The sequence below is a fragment of the Arthroderma uncinatum genome (assembly GCF_011692745.1).
Source record: "Arthroderma uncinatum strain CBS 119779 chromosome Unknown scaffold1, whole genome shotgun sequence".
Classification (NCBI taxonomy): domain Eukaryota; kingdom Fungi; phylum Ascomycota; class Eurotiomycetes; order Onygenales; family Arthrodermataceae; genus Arthroderma; species Arthroderma uncinatum.
In genome coordinates, this window is record NW_022983863.1 from 2,502,375 (window position 1) to 2,516,401 (window position 14,027).

At 48.3% G+C, this 14,027-nt stretch overlaps 3 protein-coding genes across 3 annotated transcripts; all 3 read right to left on the bottom strand.

Annotated features, from left to right (window-relative positions):
- Positions 1–1,013: 1,013 nt before the first annotated feature.
- GIQ15_00765 (putative C6 transcription factor (UaY)) lies at positions 1,014–4,693 on the bottom strand (the record flags this gene model as incomplete). The annotated part of the gene is made up of 3 exons (XM_033548182.1): positions 1,014–2,075; positions 2,153–2,205; positions 2,263–4,693. The coding sequence occupies 3 exons, from the start codon at positions 4,691–4,693 to the stop codon at positions 1,014–1,016; spliced, it is 3,546 nt and encodes a 1,181-aa protein (XP_033409133.1).
- A 992-nt stretch (positions 4,694–5,685) lies between these two features.
- On the bottom strand, positions 5,686–8,361 carry GIQ15_00766 (uncharacterized protein; the record flags this gene model as incomplete). Its single annotated transcript, XM_033548183.1, has 1 exon — positions 5,686–8,361. One exon carries the CDS (start codon positions 8,359–8,361, stop codon positions 5,686–5,688), a length of 2,676 nt encoding a protein of 891 aa, XP_033409134.1.
- A 3,351-nt stretch (positions 8,362–11,712) lies between these two features.
- Positions 11,713–12,990, bottom strand: GIQ15_00767 (jumonji domain containing 5; the record flags this gene model as incomplete). The annotated part of the gene is made up of 1 exon (XM_033548184.1): positions 11,713–12,990. One exon carries the CDS (start codon positions 12,988–12,990, stop codon positions 11,713–11,715), a length of 1,278 nt encoding a protein of 425 aa, XP_033409135.1.
- Between the last annotated feature and the right edge of the window lie 1,037 nt (positions 12,991–14,027).

Consider the following 14,027-nt stretch of genomic DNA (forward strand, 5'->3'; position numbering starts at 1 on the left):
CAGTTCGAGTTGCGGAATGACTGCGACTTGTCCTTTAAGAAGCTGTATGCTAGGTCGACACTTGTCAGAACTGCCTGGTCAAGAAGTTTTAGTTCAACGTGTGAAGCGGTCTGATTGGGGGGAAGTTGGGTAGCAGTACGCCCCAGGGAGACGGGATGAAGCTGTAGGGCAGGATTGGTGCTTACCAGCTGGCCGAGAGAAGGCTGATCGAAGACGGAGAGCCGGTACAGGCCAGGCTCCGGCTTATGCTAACGCTCGTCTGCGCCCTCCTTCAAGAGCAGCAAGTCGTCTTCGAGGCTGAGTCCTGTTGCTGAAGTTGTTCCCTTTTTATAAATATAGAGGTTCCTGTCCAAAAAGTCAAAGCTTCTTATCGCTCGTAAGATCGGTATGGTAAGTTTGGTACTATTGGTATTTATAGTGCTAGTTTGCGGTCAGCCTTGTATTGGCCGTGTATGGCTCCAATCACCGCAGATTCTCAGCTTCATTTAGGGTCCTGATGCCCAATCCCAGTGGGAATATGGCCAAGATGGGCATTTTTGGGCATTTTAGGGTCTTATGTATGGCTGTGTTGTCGATGGCAGGGATGTTCTTCGTATTTCTAGTGCGTCACTGCCTGCAAGATGCAGGGGATATATGCAGGGGATAGGGTAGAAGAATAAGAGGGTGTAGCAATATAGTACTCACACAGTTTGATGATATACTAAGGGGTATCATATTACTATATACCGATAATCTAAATAAGAGAACTCGCAGTAGCAAACATCGTGATCTAAACAAGACAATAAAATAGGACATAGGACGAGGTATCATTCAGTTCATCAAGTAGAAAAAAGAAATAAATGGAAAAGGAGACCTGCTCAGGACGCAACATAAAGCGGCCATCCTATCCAATATATAGGAGGATATATACACCCTGCTTCCATATTCCATCATGGAGCGGTATATGAGGGGTTGCTATTAGATGTTCAACGCATAATATAAAGCGTATATAGCACTAGCCAAAGGCCAATAAATCACCCCCCGCCACCAAAGAATAGGCCGTCAAACAGGTCAAACCCTGTATTTTCGCTCCAGTCATGCTGGAAATCGACGGCCATACCTACGCCAAAGCCTAGGTCGAGAGCACTGTTTCCAGTCAGAGCAGCATGTGCGCTATCTGGTGAGTATAGTGGTAGCGTTGACATGTCGACGTCTGAAACTCCTGGGCCGCTCGTGTATACTATGTGATTATCCGAGGTAAACGGACGGGGTGGCCCATCAAGAAAGTCGAGCCCGGAGAGATAGAACGGTGTTGTTGCTTGGCTAGGAGGCTGTGGGGAATGGAACTGTTGTTGGTGATGAGGCTGTGGGGTGCGGTTTTCAAATGGATTGGTATACGTGTAATGTTGTTGGTTGGGTTGGTGGTGGTGTTGTTGTTGATGTTGATGATGTTGTTGCTGCTGATGATGCTTCTGCTGTTGATGATGATGATGTGCGGTTGGTAGATGGTCCCCGAACTGATTATGCGAGAACGGGTCTCCCAACTGGCGCGTGGCGGATTTCGGGGACCGTTTTTCAGGGGTGGTAGAAGCAGCACGGTTAGGTATATCCCTACGTTCATGGTGCTGCTGTTGCTGTGGAGGAGAAGAGGACTGTGCTTTGCTAATCTTTGAGGTATCAATAGTGGGGGATAGGAAACTTGTGATGCTAAAGCGGTTATCCGTGCCAGGTTCAGTTGTGCGCGGTTCCACAGGCTGTTCTGGTATGGAATCCAGCGGTCGCGAGATCCTAGAGCTAGGGGTGTACTGCTGCTGAGAATAGCCCTTCTGGAATGATGTGTCATGGAAATATTGACTATCCGAAATCGGACTCTGGTTCTGTTGTCGCGATTGAGGGCTAGCGTTGTGAGTGGACAATCGATCCCCAGTCGGACCTACTTGTTGGCCAAAACCCGTAGTGGATAATCCCATTTGGACAGTTGCTTTGCTCATGCGCTCAAATGCATCCCGGCAGGCTTCAGCAGGTGGGCACTTCTCAATTAAATCTTTAAGCACCGAAGTTGCCGCTAGGACGGTGAAGTCCACGTCATCAAGCGTCTACCATGTATCTTTAGCTGCTGTTCCTTCCAATAGAAAAGGGGGAAAGACAGGAATAGAAATTGGAAACAACTTACAAGTCTACTTCTGACGGCAGGCGAATGCCAAATGGCATATAAAAATGATATACCTAATCATCTCAGTTAGATCAGCCTATCCCCAACTACGTATGGACGGGAAAACAAACCAGCCATGAACAGATGATGAGTCGCGAGATAGGTAAAATTAACCAATCGCACACGATGTAGTTGTCGATAAATCCGTAATACTTTCTGACCCGCTTCGGCAACCATTGAATAAACGTCATCCTCATCCTCGGGGTCTTCTATGCTTGCTAGTGAAGGGCTAGACACATCTTCAGTTGGCGTTCTCTCCGAGGCCAGGGGTTTCGGAACGGTCAAGCTCTGGCGGTAGAGGCTTATAAGTGTTTGCCAGTAATTAAGTTCTAGAAACTGGGTTGAAAATTGCACGCCTATTTCATGGGGCTGAGGCGACAACCGGATCCATTCATCAAGGCGTCTGTGAATATCCTGCCTCCAGGAGCGGAAACTGTCAAACTTTTGCAAGAATGGAGAAGGGAGATTCGTATGCATGGACGAGTTGTTCCGGTTTCTGCCTTTTTTCCTTGCTAGCATTGCTTGTTGGTATTGTAGAACTTCCTGGATCTCGGACTGAAGGAGACGTAGTTTAAAGTAATGATGAGCAACAAGCTTATACGTAGGCGCGCCTTTCGGCGCTGTAACAAATCCTGCCTTGGTGATATATTCGTCATCGAGGAGGGACGGGAATTCGGTAGTTATGACCTGGTCGGTGATACCGAATGGACGACCGACGCAGGTGCTAACCAGCCGGTCAAATGAATAGACACACCACCATAACCTTCGACGTAGGTCTCGTATGAACTCCCGTCTCCCTCTTTCGCGAGGGTCGACCTTTAGCTTCGCTCGAACTTGCTCGGATGAATGCTCGTCTATACTGTCCATGCGAGACATACGGCGAGCGACTTCAACTTCATCCACAGAGTCGACGCCAGTACCATCTTCGTGGTGCAGGCCTAGGTCAATGGCAAGCCTCACAGCCACACCAGCTATATACCAGAGCCCAGGAGCTACGGGTCGAAGGAGAGCGAAGCTTGCCAACAATAAAACTGCTTGAAGCTCCTCCAAACCACCACCAAACCCGTCCGTAGACGATGAAGAGCCAAGGCAAGACTCTAGATGAACAACAGCAGATGCGTGATACTCCTCCGGTTGGTGTTGTTGCTTCGATAACCGGCGTCGTTTGTGTGCCGGTGGAGGAGATGTACTGCGTCTAGCGTCCTCCTCCTTTACCTCCTGTGAGGTAGCATCACCATCACCTTTGGCGTCAAAGATGATACCAGCTCCGATAGCACATACCATATTCAGGAAATACAGATCTCGGGCAGATCGTTGCTTTTCCTCCGTGGAGTATACACGTTTGAAGACTTCCATAAACTCCACTCGATGGAGAATCGGGATTTGGGCGTTTGAGTATTCAAAGTATAGGTTCACGAGCCTTTGAGCAACCTCACGATCCGGGAACGGTGCTTGCTTCATTATTGGCTTTGTCTGTAAGCCGAAATATGAGTCTCGCATCGAGTGCATGCCGCCTCCTAGTCCTCCACCGGGAGTACCAGCATTTTCACTCTTGTTCGCCGTGGTAGCTGCTGATTGTCGGCGAGAGCCTGGTCGTATCGAACCTCGTTCGGAAACGCTAGACGAAACCGAACTTCTCACGGCAGCAAATACCACTCGCGCAAACGATATGCCAGACGTAGACCCTAGGTATCGAGGGTCTGATGTCGCTTGAACAGGAACCATACCAACGCTGGAGACCAGCTTATCGATTCTTCTACTCGCATCGTCCACCTGCGATTTCCTGCCATGCTGGTTGTTTCTATTATCTCGGATCGTCTTTGCTGGCATCGACCGGGGACTGGTCTGTCGTTCTTCCCTCGACTCGTGTTTTATCTTGACATCACCTCCCGGAGCGTTGAACGAGAACTTATCGTTCGCTCCGGTCTCAAGGCCACCACGGCCATCCTTGGTATGCGCCGCATCCCCTCCGGCGCGCGCCAGCTCTGGATGGCGTAGCTCATCCCCCTCACCTTCGTGCGCCTCAGGAGGCCTGAACGCAATTCCATTATCCGTCAGAAGCCCCTCCAGGTATGCGACTCGAGACTCCAGGAAGAAGACATAGCTCCTCGGTATTTCGCGTTTTGTAGCAGGGTCGTACCCGACACAGTGAACCTTTGCCTTCTCACAGGACTGACAACGCGGGAGACGCTGGTCGCAGCGGTTTTTCCGGATTCGACAACGATTACAGGCCGACACGTTCCGAAAGGTAGAATGCGAACCCGATGACGCAGGTTGTGTATCTTGGTTGATCGATTTCTGGGGGCTGGTACCGGTGCCGGGACGGCTCATGGCTGACATTGCCAACGGCGGGGAGCAGCTGTTGCTCTGCAAAGATCCAGAATGAGCGGTCACTTCCAACAGGCCAGCATTAGGCGATCCATTGGGCGCATATGGTCTCTTGATGCCACTGTAACTCGGTGTCGAAGCTGCTGAGGAGGGCGACGGTGTAGGATCGAGCATCTCCAGAGGGTTGTTGTATCATGATTCTTTAGCGTATTATGTGATACGAAAGTCAGAATAGTATTGCAACTCCGCCCATGGTTCCTGTCTATGCGATGTGTTTTTCTCCTCGGGGTGTTTCTTCTCCCTCGATATATTCCTGTAGCAGCAAAGGAGAAAGTCGATGGTTAAAGAGCTGAAAAACTTCTGCGGGTGGATCAATTATGGCGAATGCTACCTATAACTCCGCAAGAAATGGAACGCAGGGAACGACGATTAAAGAAAAAGCAAGTTCTTCGCCGGAGGAGCATTTTAGGGCCAGATTTACAGTGTATCTAGTGGGCTCAAGAGGGTCGGACGATGGATACCAAATGGAGATTCTCGTGGACACTATTTATTGGTGTTTTAAAGCCCATATTCTCCGAGTGAAATCTTTGGCTAGACCAAATAGTCAAATCGTTAGTTAGGACCTCAATAGGGGTCACTTTTGATACAAGTAGCCACCTTGAGAGCGTCTACTTCAGGCTCTCTTTTGGACTGATTATAGCCTTTCCTTTTGGGACTTCCGAGCCATTCTCCTGACATTTTCTGTTTGCCTGACCCTCTTGGGTCGAGTCAAGTTCCTCGGATAAGCCTCCTTCTTGCGATAATCTCGACTCTCTTCTGTAGAAAGATGGGAATGCGAGGATATAATCTTGAGAGGTAGTAAAAGTTTATCAAATTTGAAGATTTTGCGAGGTTGGTTTGACTGAAGTAGAAAAGTACGTCTTAAGTAGAATGTACGTTGTAAGCATGAGAAATATAACTGAGAGGAGAGTAACAAATAGCTAACTTCGAATGCATTATATAGTGAGGAAAAGGTCCCCAGGACAGAGTATATCCGCTAAAAATGGCGGCTACTTATAAAGTACCTGTACACCACGTCTTCAGAAAGGAAAATCGTGCATTTCATTCATCCCTCTTATGCATGCGCCTTGCCCCCATACCCCTCCACGCCGATATGGGCTATAAAATCAGTTCAGCTCCCCACCGTAACGCTCCGAACCCTGTTGAAAATCATAAGGTAAAGTATCAAATGTACCCGGGATATATACAGACTCAACCGAGCCGCCCGATGACACAACTCCGAAGATTGCCTCCGGTGAGGTGATGGCCATTCCAGAAAGAGGAGTGACAGGTGTCGAGTCAGAAGTTGAGACGTTGTCGAAATTATTATTATTATTCTTAACGTTGAATGTCCCGTTAGGGATGTCGCCGTAACCAACCCCAGCGTTTTCGGTGTATTCTAGGCCATCCAGTTCGAGACCATCAATCACACGACCAAGGTCACCGTAGCCATCGCTTAGTTGTTGGAGGAATTCGGCGTCGAAACCCATCTCTAGAAATGGGTCGACCTCTGCGTTGTTGGTAGTAATCCTGTTGATAGGTGTAGAACTTGAGAGGTGGAGATTATTCGGGCTGGGAGCACTGGGAGAAGGTGTGAAGTTGTGCGAGCTGACGCTACTTCCGCCCCTTAAAAGGTCAGAACTATTTCTGATGCTGCCCGCAACGCTGCCAGGGTTACTGGTAGTGGTTGATTCGAGGCCTGATGGTGGAGACATGGTACCGGACAATGCGTCAGGAGCTCTAGTTGAATGAGCTGGTGCTTGCCGTAAACCGCCGTCTGCAGCAAATGGTGGCTGCATACCTAGATCCTCGAGTTGAACGTTCTGTGCATCAGGGTCATCGTAAAGGCCATTATTTCGCTTCAGAACTTTTAGCCAAGTAGGGTTATCAGCGCAAGTCTGGTTCCAGGTATCATCACTCCCGTAAACGATCAGTCTAGCCTTAGATTGTAGCAACTTGTCAGTGGGAACGATACCCTGGTCGAAAAGCCGAGCAATATACGCCGAAAGTTCTTTCTCTAGCCGTCTGAAGCAACTGGCATCAGTGCGGAACGTTATTCCAAGTGACGATGCCCCTGATACCTCACTTGGGGCAACTTTATGTTCCTTGTTAAAGTTACGTCCATATTTCGCCAGGTTAAAGGCCTTGGACGCAACCCATGGATCTAACGTGTTCCTCTCCTGCCCGATAAGGTAAGGAGGCATTGAATTTTCGACACAGTTCTCAATGTGTGGCTCAAAACCCCAGTCACCTCGCCATTGAGAAATTTCAGTCCCAGCCTTGAAATGTGCAGCAAGATGATCAACACGTTCTTTCCATGTGTTAAATGTTGCAGAACAGAATCCGCATCGTGATGTGATCTTAGTCGTAGTGCTCTTCCAAGCATCCATCCATGGGGCAAGCTTTACGCCGTGCATCAAACGCAAATGTTGGTTAAGGTGATCCTTACGGTAGAATGTCCGCTCCTGGATAGATTTTTCCTGACAGGTGCTAAAGTTATGTGATTCGAGGTGATCTTCATCTGGGTCAGGGTGCTGACAGAAGGCACAAACAGCCTGTCCATTCGCAGAAGTGATTACTCCACCATGGGGTGCACATGTCCACTTATCTAAAGCAAGATGCAGAGACTTTTCATGGCGTTGCCAGTCATACTTGGTCGGAAATGAATCTGTGCAAAACGTACATTGGAAGATGCGCGCAACCCTAGACTTTTGAAAGGGGTTTGGTGCGGCTGCAGATTTATGACGACGGCGTCGACGTTCCCGAGTATCAGCCGAGTTCCATGAGCCGCGTGAACGGTGCGAGAAGGCTGAGGCGAATGACATATCGGAGATACTAGACTTGTTGGTATCCACGCTGTAGCTGCTGACTGAGTGGGCAGTTAGTTTATTAGAGAAGGAATCATCGTTACTGGATTCCGTATTTCGTGAAAGTGGCTTTGGATCGCGTAGTTCGGATTCCCCGTGGGGAGCAAACGAGCTGGTAGCCATGGCCTGGATAATGTCTCTTGCGGAGGCAGCTTCGTTTTCCGGTGGGGAGTGCTTCCATCTCTCAAGGGGGTTGAGCTCGGAGATATCAACACCAGGAGGCAGTCGTTTTCCAGGAATACTTATGGCGCCAGGGTATGGCGAGGTGGTTCGAGGTGGAAGTCGAACTTTTCCTCTCCGGCGGGCATTTGCCAGCCAGCTGGAAATCTGGCTTCTGTTTAACCCAGTCTTCGATTTCAGTTCGTCTTTTTCTGCGTCAGTTGGGTATGGATGTGACGCGTGCTCTGAAAGCCAGGATTTTAGGACCTTAATGGCTTTAAGGGAGAATCTTACCCCAGGTTTGCGGGGTTGTTGCGCAATATCCTCCGAATGGTTGTTGATTTCGCCGACAGGATTAGGATTTTGCAAATGTTTCCCCAACCGGTTTCTTTTGAGAGCAGCACCGTCTTCAGACACGGATCGGAGAGTATCGATGTGATTTCCTTGAGATAGAGCGCGGGTAAAACTGCACTCGCGGTACAAGGCAATGCAACAAGTGCAGGCGTTTTGCATCACCCCTCTTTGGGCAACGACACAATCCAATCCCATACAACGACAGAAGTAGCAAGGGTCCTTTACGCGGTGCATAGGGTAGACTCCATCGAGACTCGAGGGTTGCTGAATATCGCCGGCCTGGTTGAAGAGGTGAGTAATCGGGGATGCTGTGCTGTGACAATCGTTTGGTATAGGTGTGCGGCGGTCTAGTTCTCCGAGTCCGGTGTAGCGGAATGCCTCTCCATTCTGTCGGGCGGCTTCATCGAAATCAAAATATTCCATTGCGAGGACACCGGAAGTATTTAATAAATACAGTCAACCCGTCCAGCTCGCAAAGTATCCACAGGGGCCTGGCTAGACCAATAAGCTGAGAAGCTGGGGTAGGTACGAGTTGGTGATTGATTTTACTGTAGCTATAGCAATCGTGCAAAAGAAAAATCAGCCAACCAATGAAGGCGGACTGGTCTTCTCGTATATTTTTCGAGGCTGACGCAGTGGGATGGGGTAATCAGTAGGGGAAGATAAGACGAAACATGCACATGTTGGTAGAGAATGTTAGAAAGGAAGACTGAGAAGATTGGAAATCAGCGAGGGAGTTGAGTCACACTTCTCGTTTACTGCACGGAGGAGGCTTGGTGCAAGTGGGTGTATCCAGAACGTCCTTCGTGATGATGGAGAATTTGCCGCGAATTAACTTTTGGCGCTAGGCAAGGTATATTGGCAAGGGATGTGCGACATCGAGAGACTTACACTAACTGAAAATGCGGGAGACCCCCGGCCTATTTGATTGAAGGCCAACAAGAAAAACGCGGAACTGACCTTTGGGGGTTAGTTTCGCGTTTGGTCGTGGGCAAGATATTATCGGCGCTGTTATATCTGTAGATATACCCCACGGGTAAGGCCAAGGCAATGGAGTGGAGGGAATCTCCCCTTCCTAACGCAATTGTACGTAACTAGCGGCCAACTTCCTAACGGTTGCGGTGTCACGCTACCGACGGACGGACGCTTCCAGATGCATCGTTATTGCACCAAGTCAGCAGGTATGCAAGTCACTCAGTAACCTGACAACCATCCACGGTGGAGAGGCTTCCTAGTGGGCGCCGACTCGGCCGTCATTTGCATATCATCGGTCAGCCGGCTGTTATTCGAGTTGTGGGGAACGACGAAGGGCTAGGTGGACAGGCAAAAGTCAATCCGCGATGACATAAGAAAACGACTGGCCGATATTGCACGCCCTTCTTTTGACATTCGCGGCCGTTGACGCCGTGAGCCCATCCCCACAATTTCTAGAAAATATCCCCGGTGGAAATTTTTTCTGTTGGCCTTGAGAGGCGCCTCTTGGTTGTATGGGGGAAAAAGTATACGGGAGCCGTCCGTCCTGGAGTGAGATTCGCTGGCTGGTTGGTACCCGTACGGAGTACTTCGTAGATCGCTGGCCTTCTCCTTTCCAGCATACCCTGCTCAATCGACACAGCTTCGGTCGAGATATCCGATGATGATTGCGGCCGTCACTTCCCAGTTTTATGCCTCCGCAAGATGCTAGAAAGGGCGGAAAAGTGCTCCGTAACTGCTGTCAAGATACTCCGTACCTCGCATGTATCGCCGGTATTGACTGGCAGATTGAGGTTCGGAGATGCAGACATCCTCGACGCCCCGGCACCGATTTCCGGCCGCGTTAACCCTAATAGCAAATACCCTGCGATCACGTTCAGACAAGCTATAAATAGCCAAGATGATCCTCTAGTGTTTCTCCGACCATTGACCAGATTCAGATAGAGTACAGAGAACGTATAAGGGGGCGATACGACGTTTGGGCGGATATGAATAGTTGCGCCTCGGAGAGATAGTTAAGGGCTCACCCGCACTGCGCCCACCGTCAAATTTGAGAGGAGTTTTGGCCTGATTTGCTGGGAAGAGCCGTCTATGACAGGGTAAATTCTTGGCTTGGGCTGGGAACAACCTGTAACGTCATTTTCCGCGATGAACTCCGCACAGAGGTACTCGAATGGCGTCTCCTGGACCTGACAACTTATAGCCACTAGCCCTGCAGATATAGTATATGAAACAAGGATGGCTTGTTCCGTCAATCCAATCGATTTCGTTCCTCTGCTTGGACTTACCTGCTTTGTGCAATGCTCCATTACTCGAGCTGCTTCACATATCACCGGCCTTGGTCTCAGGTTATTGGTGCATCGTCGTGTTTGCGGGCCCCTGAACGCCGGGCAGGCACAAGCTGAACAGGTACCTAGGTACTCCGTACAGCCTCAACGCGGGTCGTGATGGTTGTTGGGTGGCTTAAGCGGCCGCGTCGGTGACCACTGATGTTTCTACCAGCCTTTTCCCTAGCGAGGATGGTAAGAGGACGAGGGGTTCGTGTGTGTTGTAGCTTGAGAGAAGGAGATGAGACGGAGATGTTTAGGTTACCCTTTTGGGTTGCGATTACCTAAGCCACTCTCCTGTTATCAGATTGTCAAAAGTGCATGGGAACCTTGAAATTTCGATAACTATCAAATCTCTACTCCGTAGACGACCCCATACTCTCCGCATATAAACCACTATATTAATTTGCACGGCACGTACGGAGTAGTATGGGGTCCTTGCAGAAGCCAAGCTACTAGGCCCATATATCAAAAGGCTTTCTGTCCGATGGTAGTTCTCCTGTACCTTTTTTACCCGCGAAGTCCAGAATTAAAGGTGTACGCAATAACACATGCTTGGATATGCGTGGTGCCCTGGTTAATGTACCCCTAATCATCCTCGGGGAGATAGACGTTGGTTTCATTCAGCCCCAAGCCCCCCCTTATCGACCGGGTTGACGACCTTCTTAGGCACAATAGTCATGGAAGCCAAGATAATCTCTATTTCAGGATTGCGAGCTGAAATGATAGGAGTTTGGTGGTTCTTGTGAACGTATTCTAGACCCTCCCTTGCGTGTCTGAAACAAAGGACGCGTATATATACTGTTCAAAATCAGATTGCCCTTAAACGTAAACGTAATATGAGAATATTCCAGCTTGATTCAGGTCAAGAAAGCTCAAGGACAAAAAAAATATGTACCATGTTCTTGTGATATATTATGGCCCTTAATACGTGAGCTTTAGGGGCTTTTTACTTGCTAACTATTTATTTATCTATAGAATGTGTCTGGTAGCAAGGCGAATCGCTTGGTATATACTATATATAGAAACACGCATGGTAGGTTGGCTAGAACTAATTGTACAGGTAGGCACACATGAAATACAAAGTATTTATCCTAGTTAGTTGGAGGATATATTGACGTGCACCGTAGGAGTAGGGATTGATATAAAGATATCTATACAATTAAAGCGAGAATACATTACACTCCCAAGCTAGGGTAGATGTTACCACGATGGTGGCCTGGTGCATATACAGTTCCCAGAACAGTGGGCTTAGATGTCGATTGTCGATGTCCCAATATCCAAAGCTGTATTAACACCGCGCCTACTCGGGGTGACCTCGGTAGGATATGCTGTATTCAGGAATTGCTCAAGTCGTTGGCAGCAGCTTCAATTTAACTTCTAGTCCAGTGTCAATACAAAGAATGGTCTTAACTAAGGCCATTAATGCTTTACCAGCTGGAAATATGGGCTATTACCTGCTTGGCTCATGGCCTTATTTGCTCCACCAAAAACTAACGCTGATGCCTGACTTTAATCCCCGAACATAATGCCACCAACCCGAGGGTATGTATAAGCATTCGCCTTCTTCCAGCACAGTTTCAATATATTCAGTATCTGTGAACCCTGGCCAGAGATTATCCCAGGTTTCAAACTCTGCAGGAGATAGTTCGATAGCTGAAATATCAACTTCAGATGTGTTGGACATATCTATCTGCTCTTCGTTTGCTCCCCCTTTCCCCCCTACGCTGGTGGCATCTGAGGTTTTAGGGTTGACCACTTCTTTTCCACGGGGATATATCTGACTTGCAGGCGTATGAGGGGAGTAAAGGCGGATATATTTTGCACCAACAACTTGGGCTAGGATATTATGGTATGGATCGTGGTGCAAAGGGGAAATTGTCCATGATGGGCCGATCCAGGTATTGATTATGGGATCCGCTGGCGTAGTACTATGGCCTTCGCTGTCTTCATCTTCCTCACTAACATGGCTTCTAAAGACATCGCCCTCTGTAGTTTCCTTTACCATTGTATTATATGACTTTAGGGTGGATCCGGCTTGGTCTTTCTTCAATGGTTGGTTTAAGTTACCATCCTCTTTCTGTGCCTTCTTCTTATATAGTGGAGTGCCTGGCTCTGGCTCAGGCGGTTCGGCATAGCAATAATCTGGAATACAAATGTCATTCTTTAGTGCTGGAATCTGGGCTATAAGATCATGTTGTGCCATATACCCTGTCTGGGCGTGTTGCTCCGTAGTCGAACTAGTATCACTCTGCCCTGCAGCGCGCCATATGTAGTCTTTTGCAAAATCTGCGAACGGGATAATTCGTTGGCCCCAGCCATCATCGGTATAAGATCTTCCAACTTCAACTGGTACTAGCCTCTTTCCGCCAAAAGTTCTTTCAGCCCAGTAGCTCGATGACGACCATGGCCTTGCAGAACGCGCCGGCCAGTGATCTATGGCATTGGTGATGACGATTGGCGTTCGGCGGTTCCACATATGTTCTGTAAACTCTTCGAATGTAGGAGCCGTGACTCGAGGTACGGGGTATTCCAAAATGGGTGCGGGAACAGAGTCCATAGGAAATAGACTATCCTTGAGAGCTATCTTTTGTCTCTTTGCGGGATGAGATGAAGCCGCGCGTGTATTCTCCACTGGGCCAGGTGGCAAGATAAATGAGGCAAAAGAGGTATCATAATTCAAGTCAAGCGTGTTTTGTAGTGTAGATAAAAGAGTCTCTATCAGCCCTGTACGGCGAGGGGCGCCAGACATTATGAGTGCTTTATCCAATATATGAACCACACTTGATATCCATGACGGATCGGTGCCATGTTCAACCTCCGTAGGTTCATTGCTACTCTCATCAAGCCCACAACCTGGACTTCCTCTTGAAACTGTGCCTTTCAAGTCCTCACCGGCCCTACTTTCCTTCGTACTACTCTTGGGTCTCATCAGTTCTGATCCATAATGCTGCCTCAGAAGTTGACATGCTTTGACAAGACTTGCATCGGTATTCAGTCTTCGCCAGCAATCTTTAACATCTTTAAATGGGAACACTCTTAGCTTCGTATCAGCAAGTTGGAGAGCACTGTCAGGCGTTTCTAGAAGCACAGTTTTTAGCTTCTCGACATTGTGTTCATAGCATTCGAGGATTGGATCATTAGGATCTGGTGTAGAAATAGAGGATATTGTCGTAGAGACGAGATCTTGCAGTGAAGTCATTAGAGAGATTTGAAGAGACCGTAGAGCTTTATAATACCCCCCGAAGAGTATTTATTGATGGATGCAAGAATAATGATAACTGCATCCCTGAGCACCTGGGCAAGAAGCAAAAGAGTCGTCTAACTTACGTAAGCTCACATAAACCTTAAATGAAAATAAAGTTTGTCTGTCAACTTTAAATATATTTATTACCTAAGTAATGACTAATCTTATATTGCTGATGGAACTCTCTCTCACTATCTGATCATCTCGCGTCAAAGGGCGTATTTAGTCCCAAAAGCCAGGAGCTATCACGAAAGCCTATAAACAGGCGGATCTGACTCATGGGTATAAAATGAATGTAGTTTCCGCCCTTTGGAATTTGGATTTTGCAGGATGGATAACTTTGTCATACGAAAGCGCCAGAGGACCACGCTCCCAGCGCCAGGAAGGGGACCAGGAGATATACACACTTCCGGAAGCTCCGGGACTGAGAAGTATGAAAATGAAGAGGAAGATTCGACAGATATAAAGCTCGCTAAGCTTGCATCCATCTTCCCGGACATTATACCTGGAGAATTACTTGATCTTCTCATCGCGAACGATGG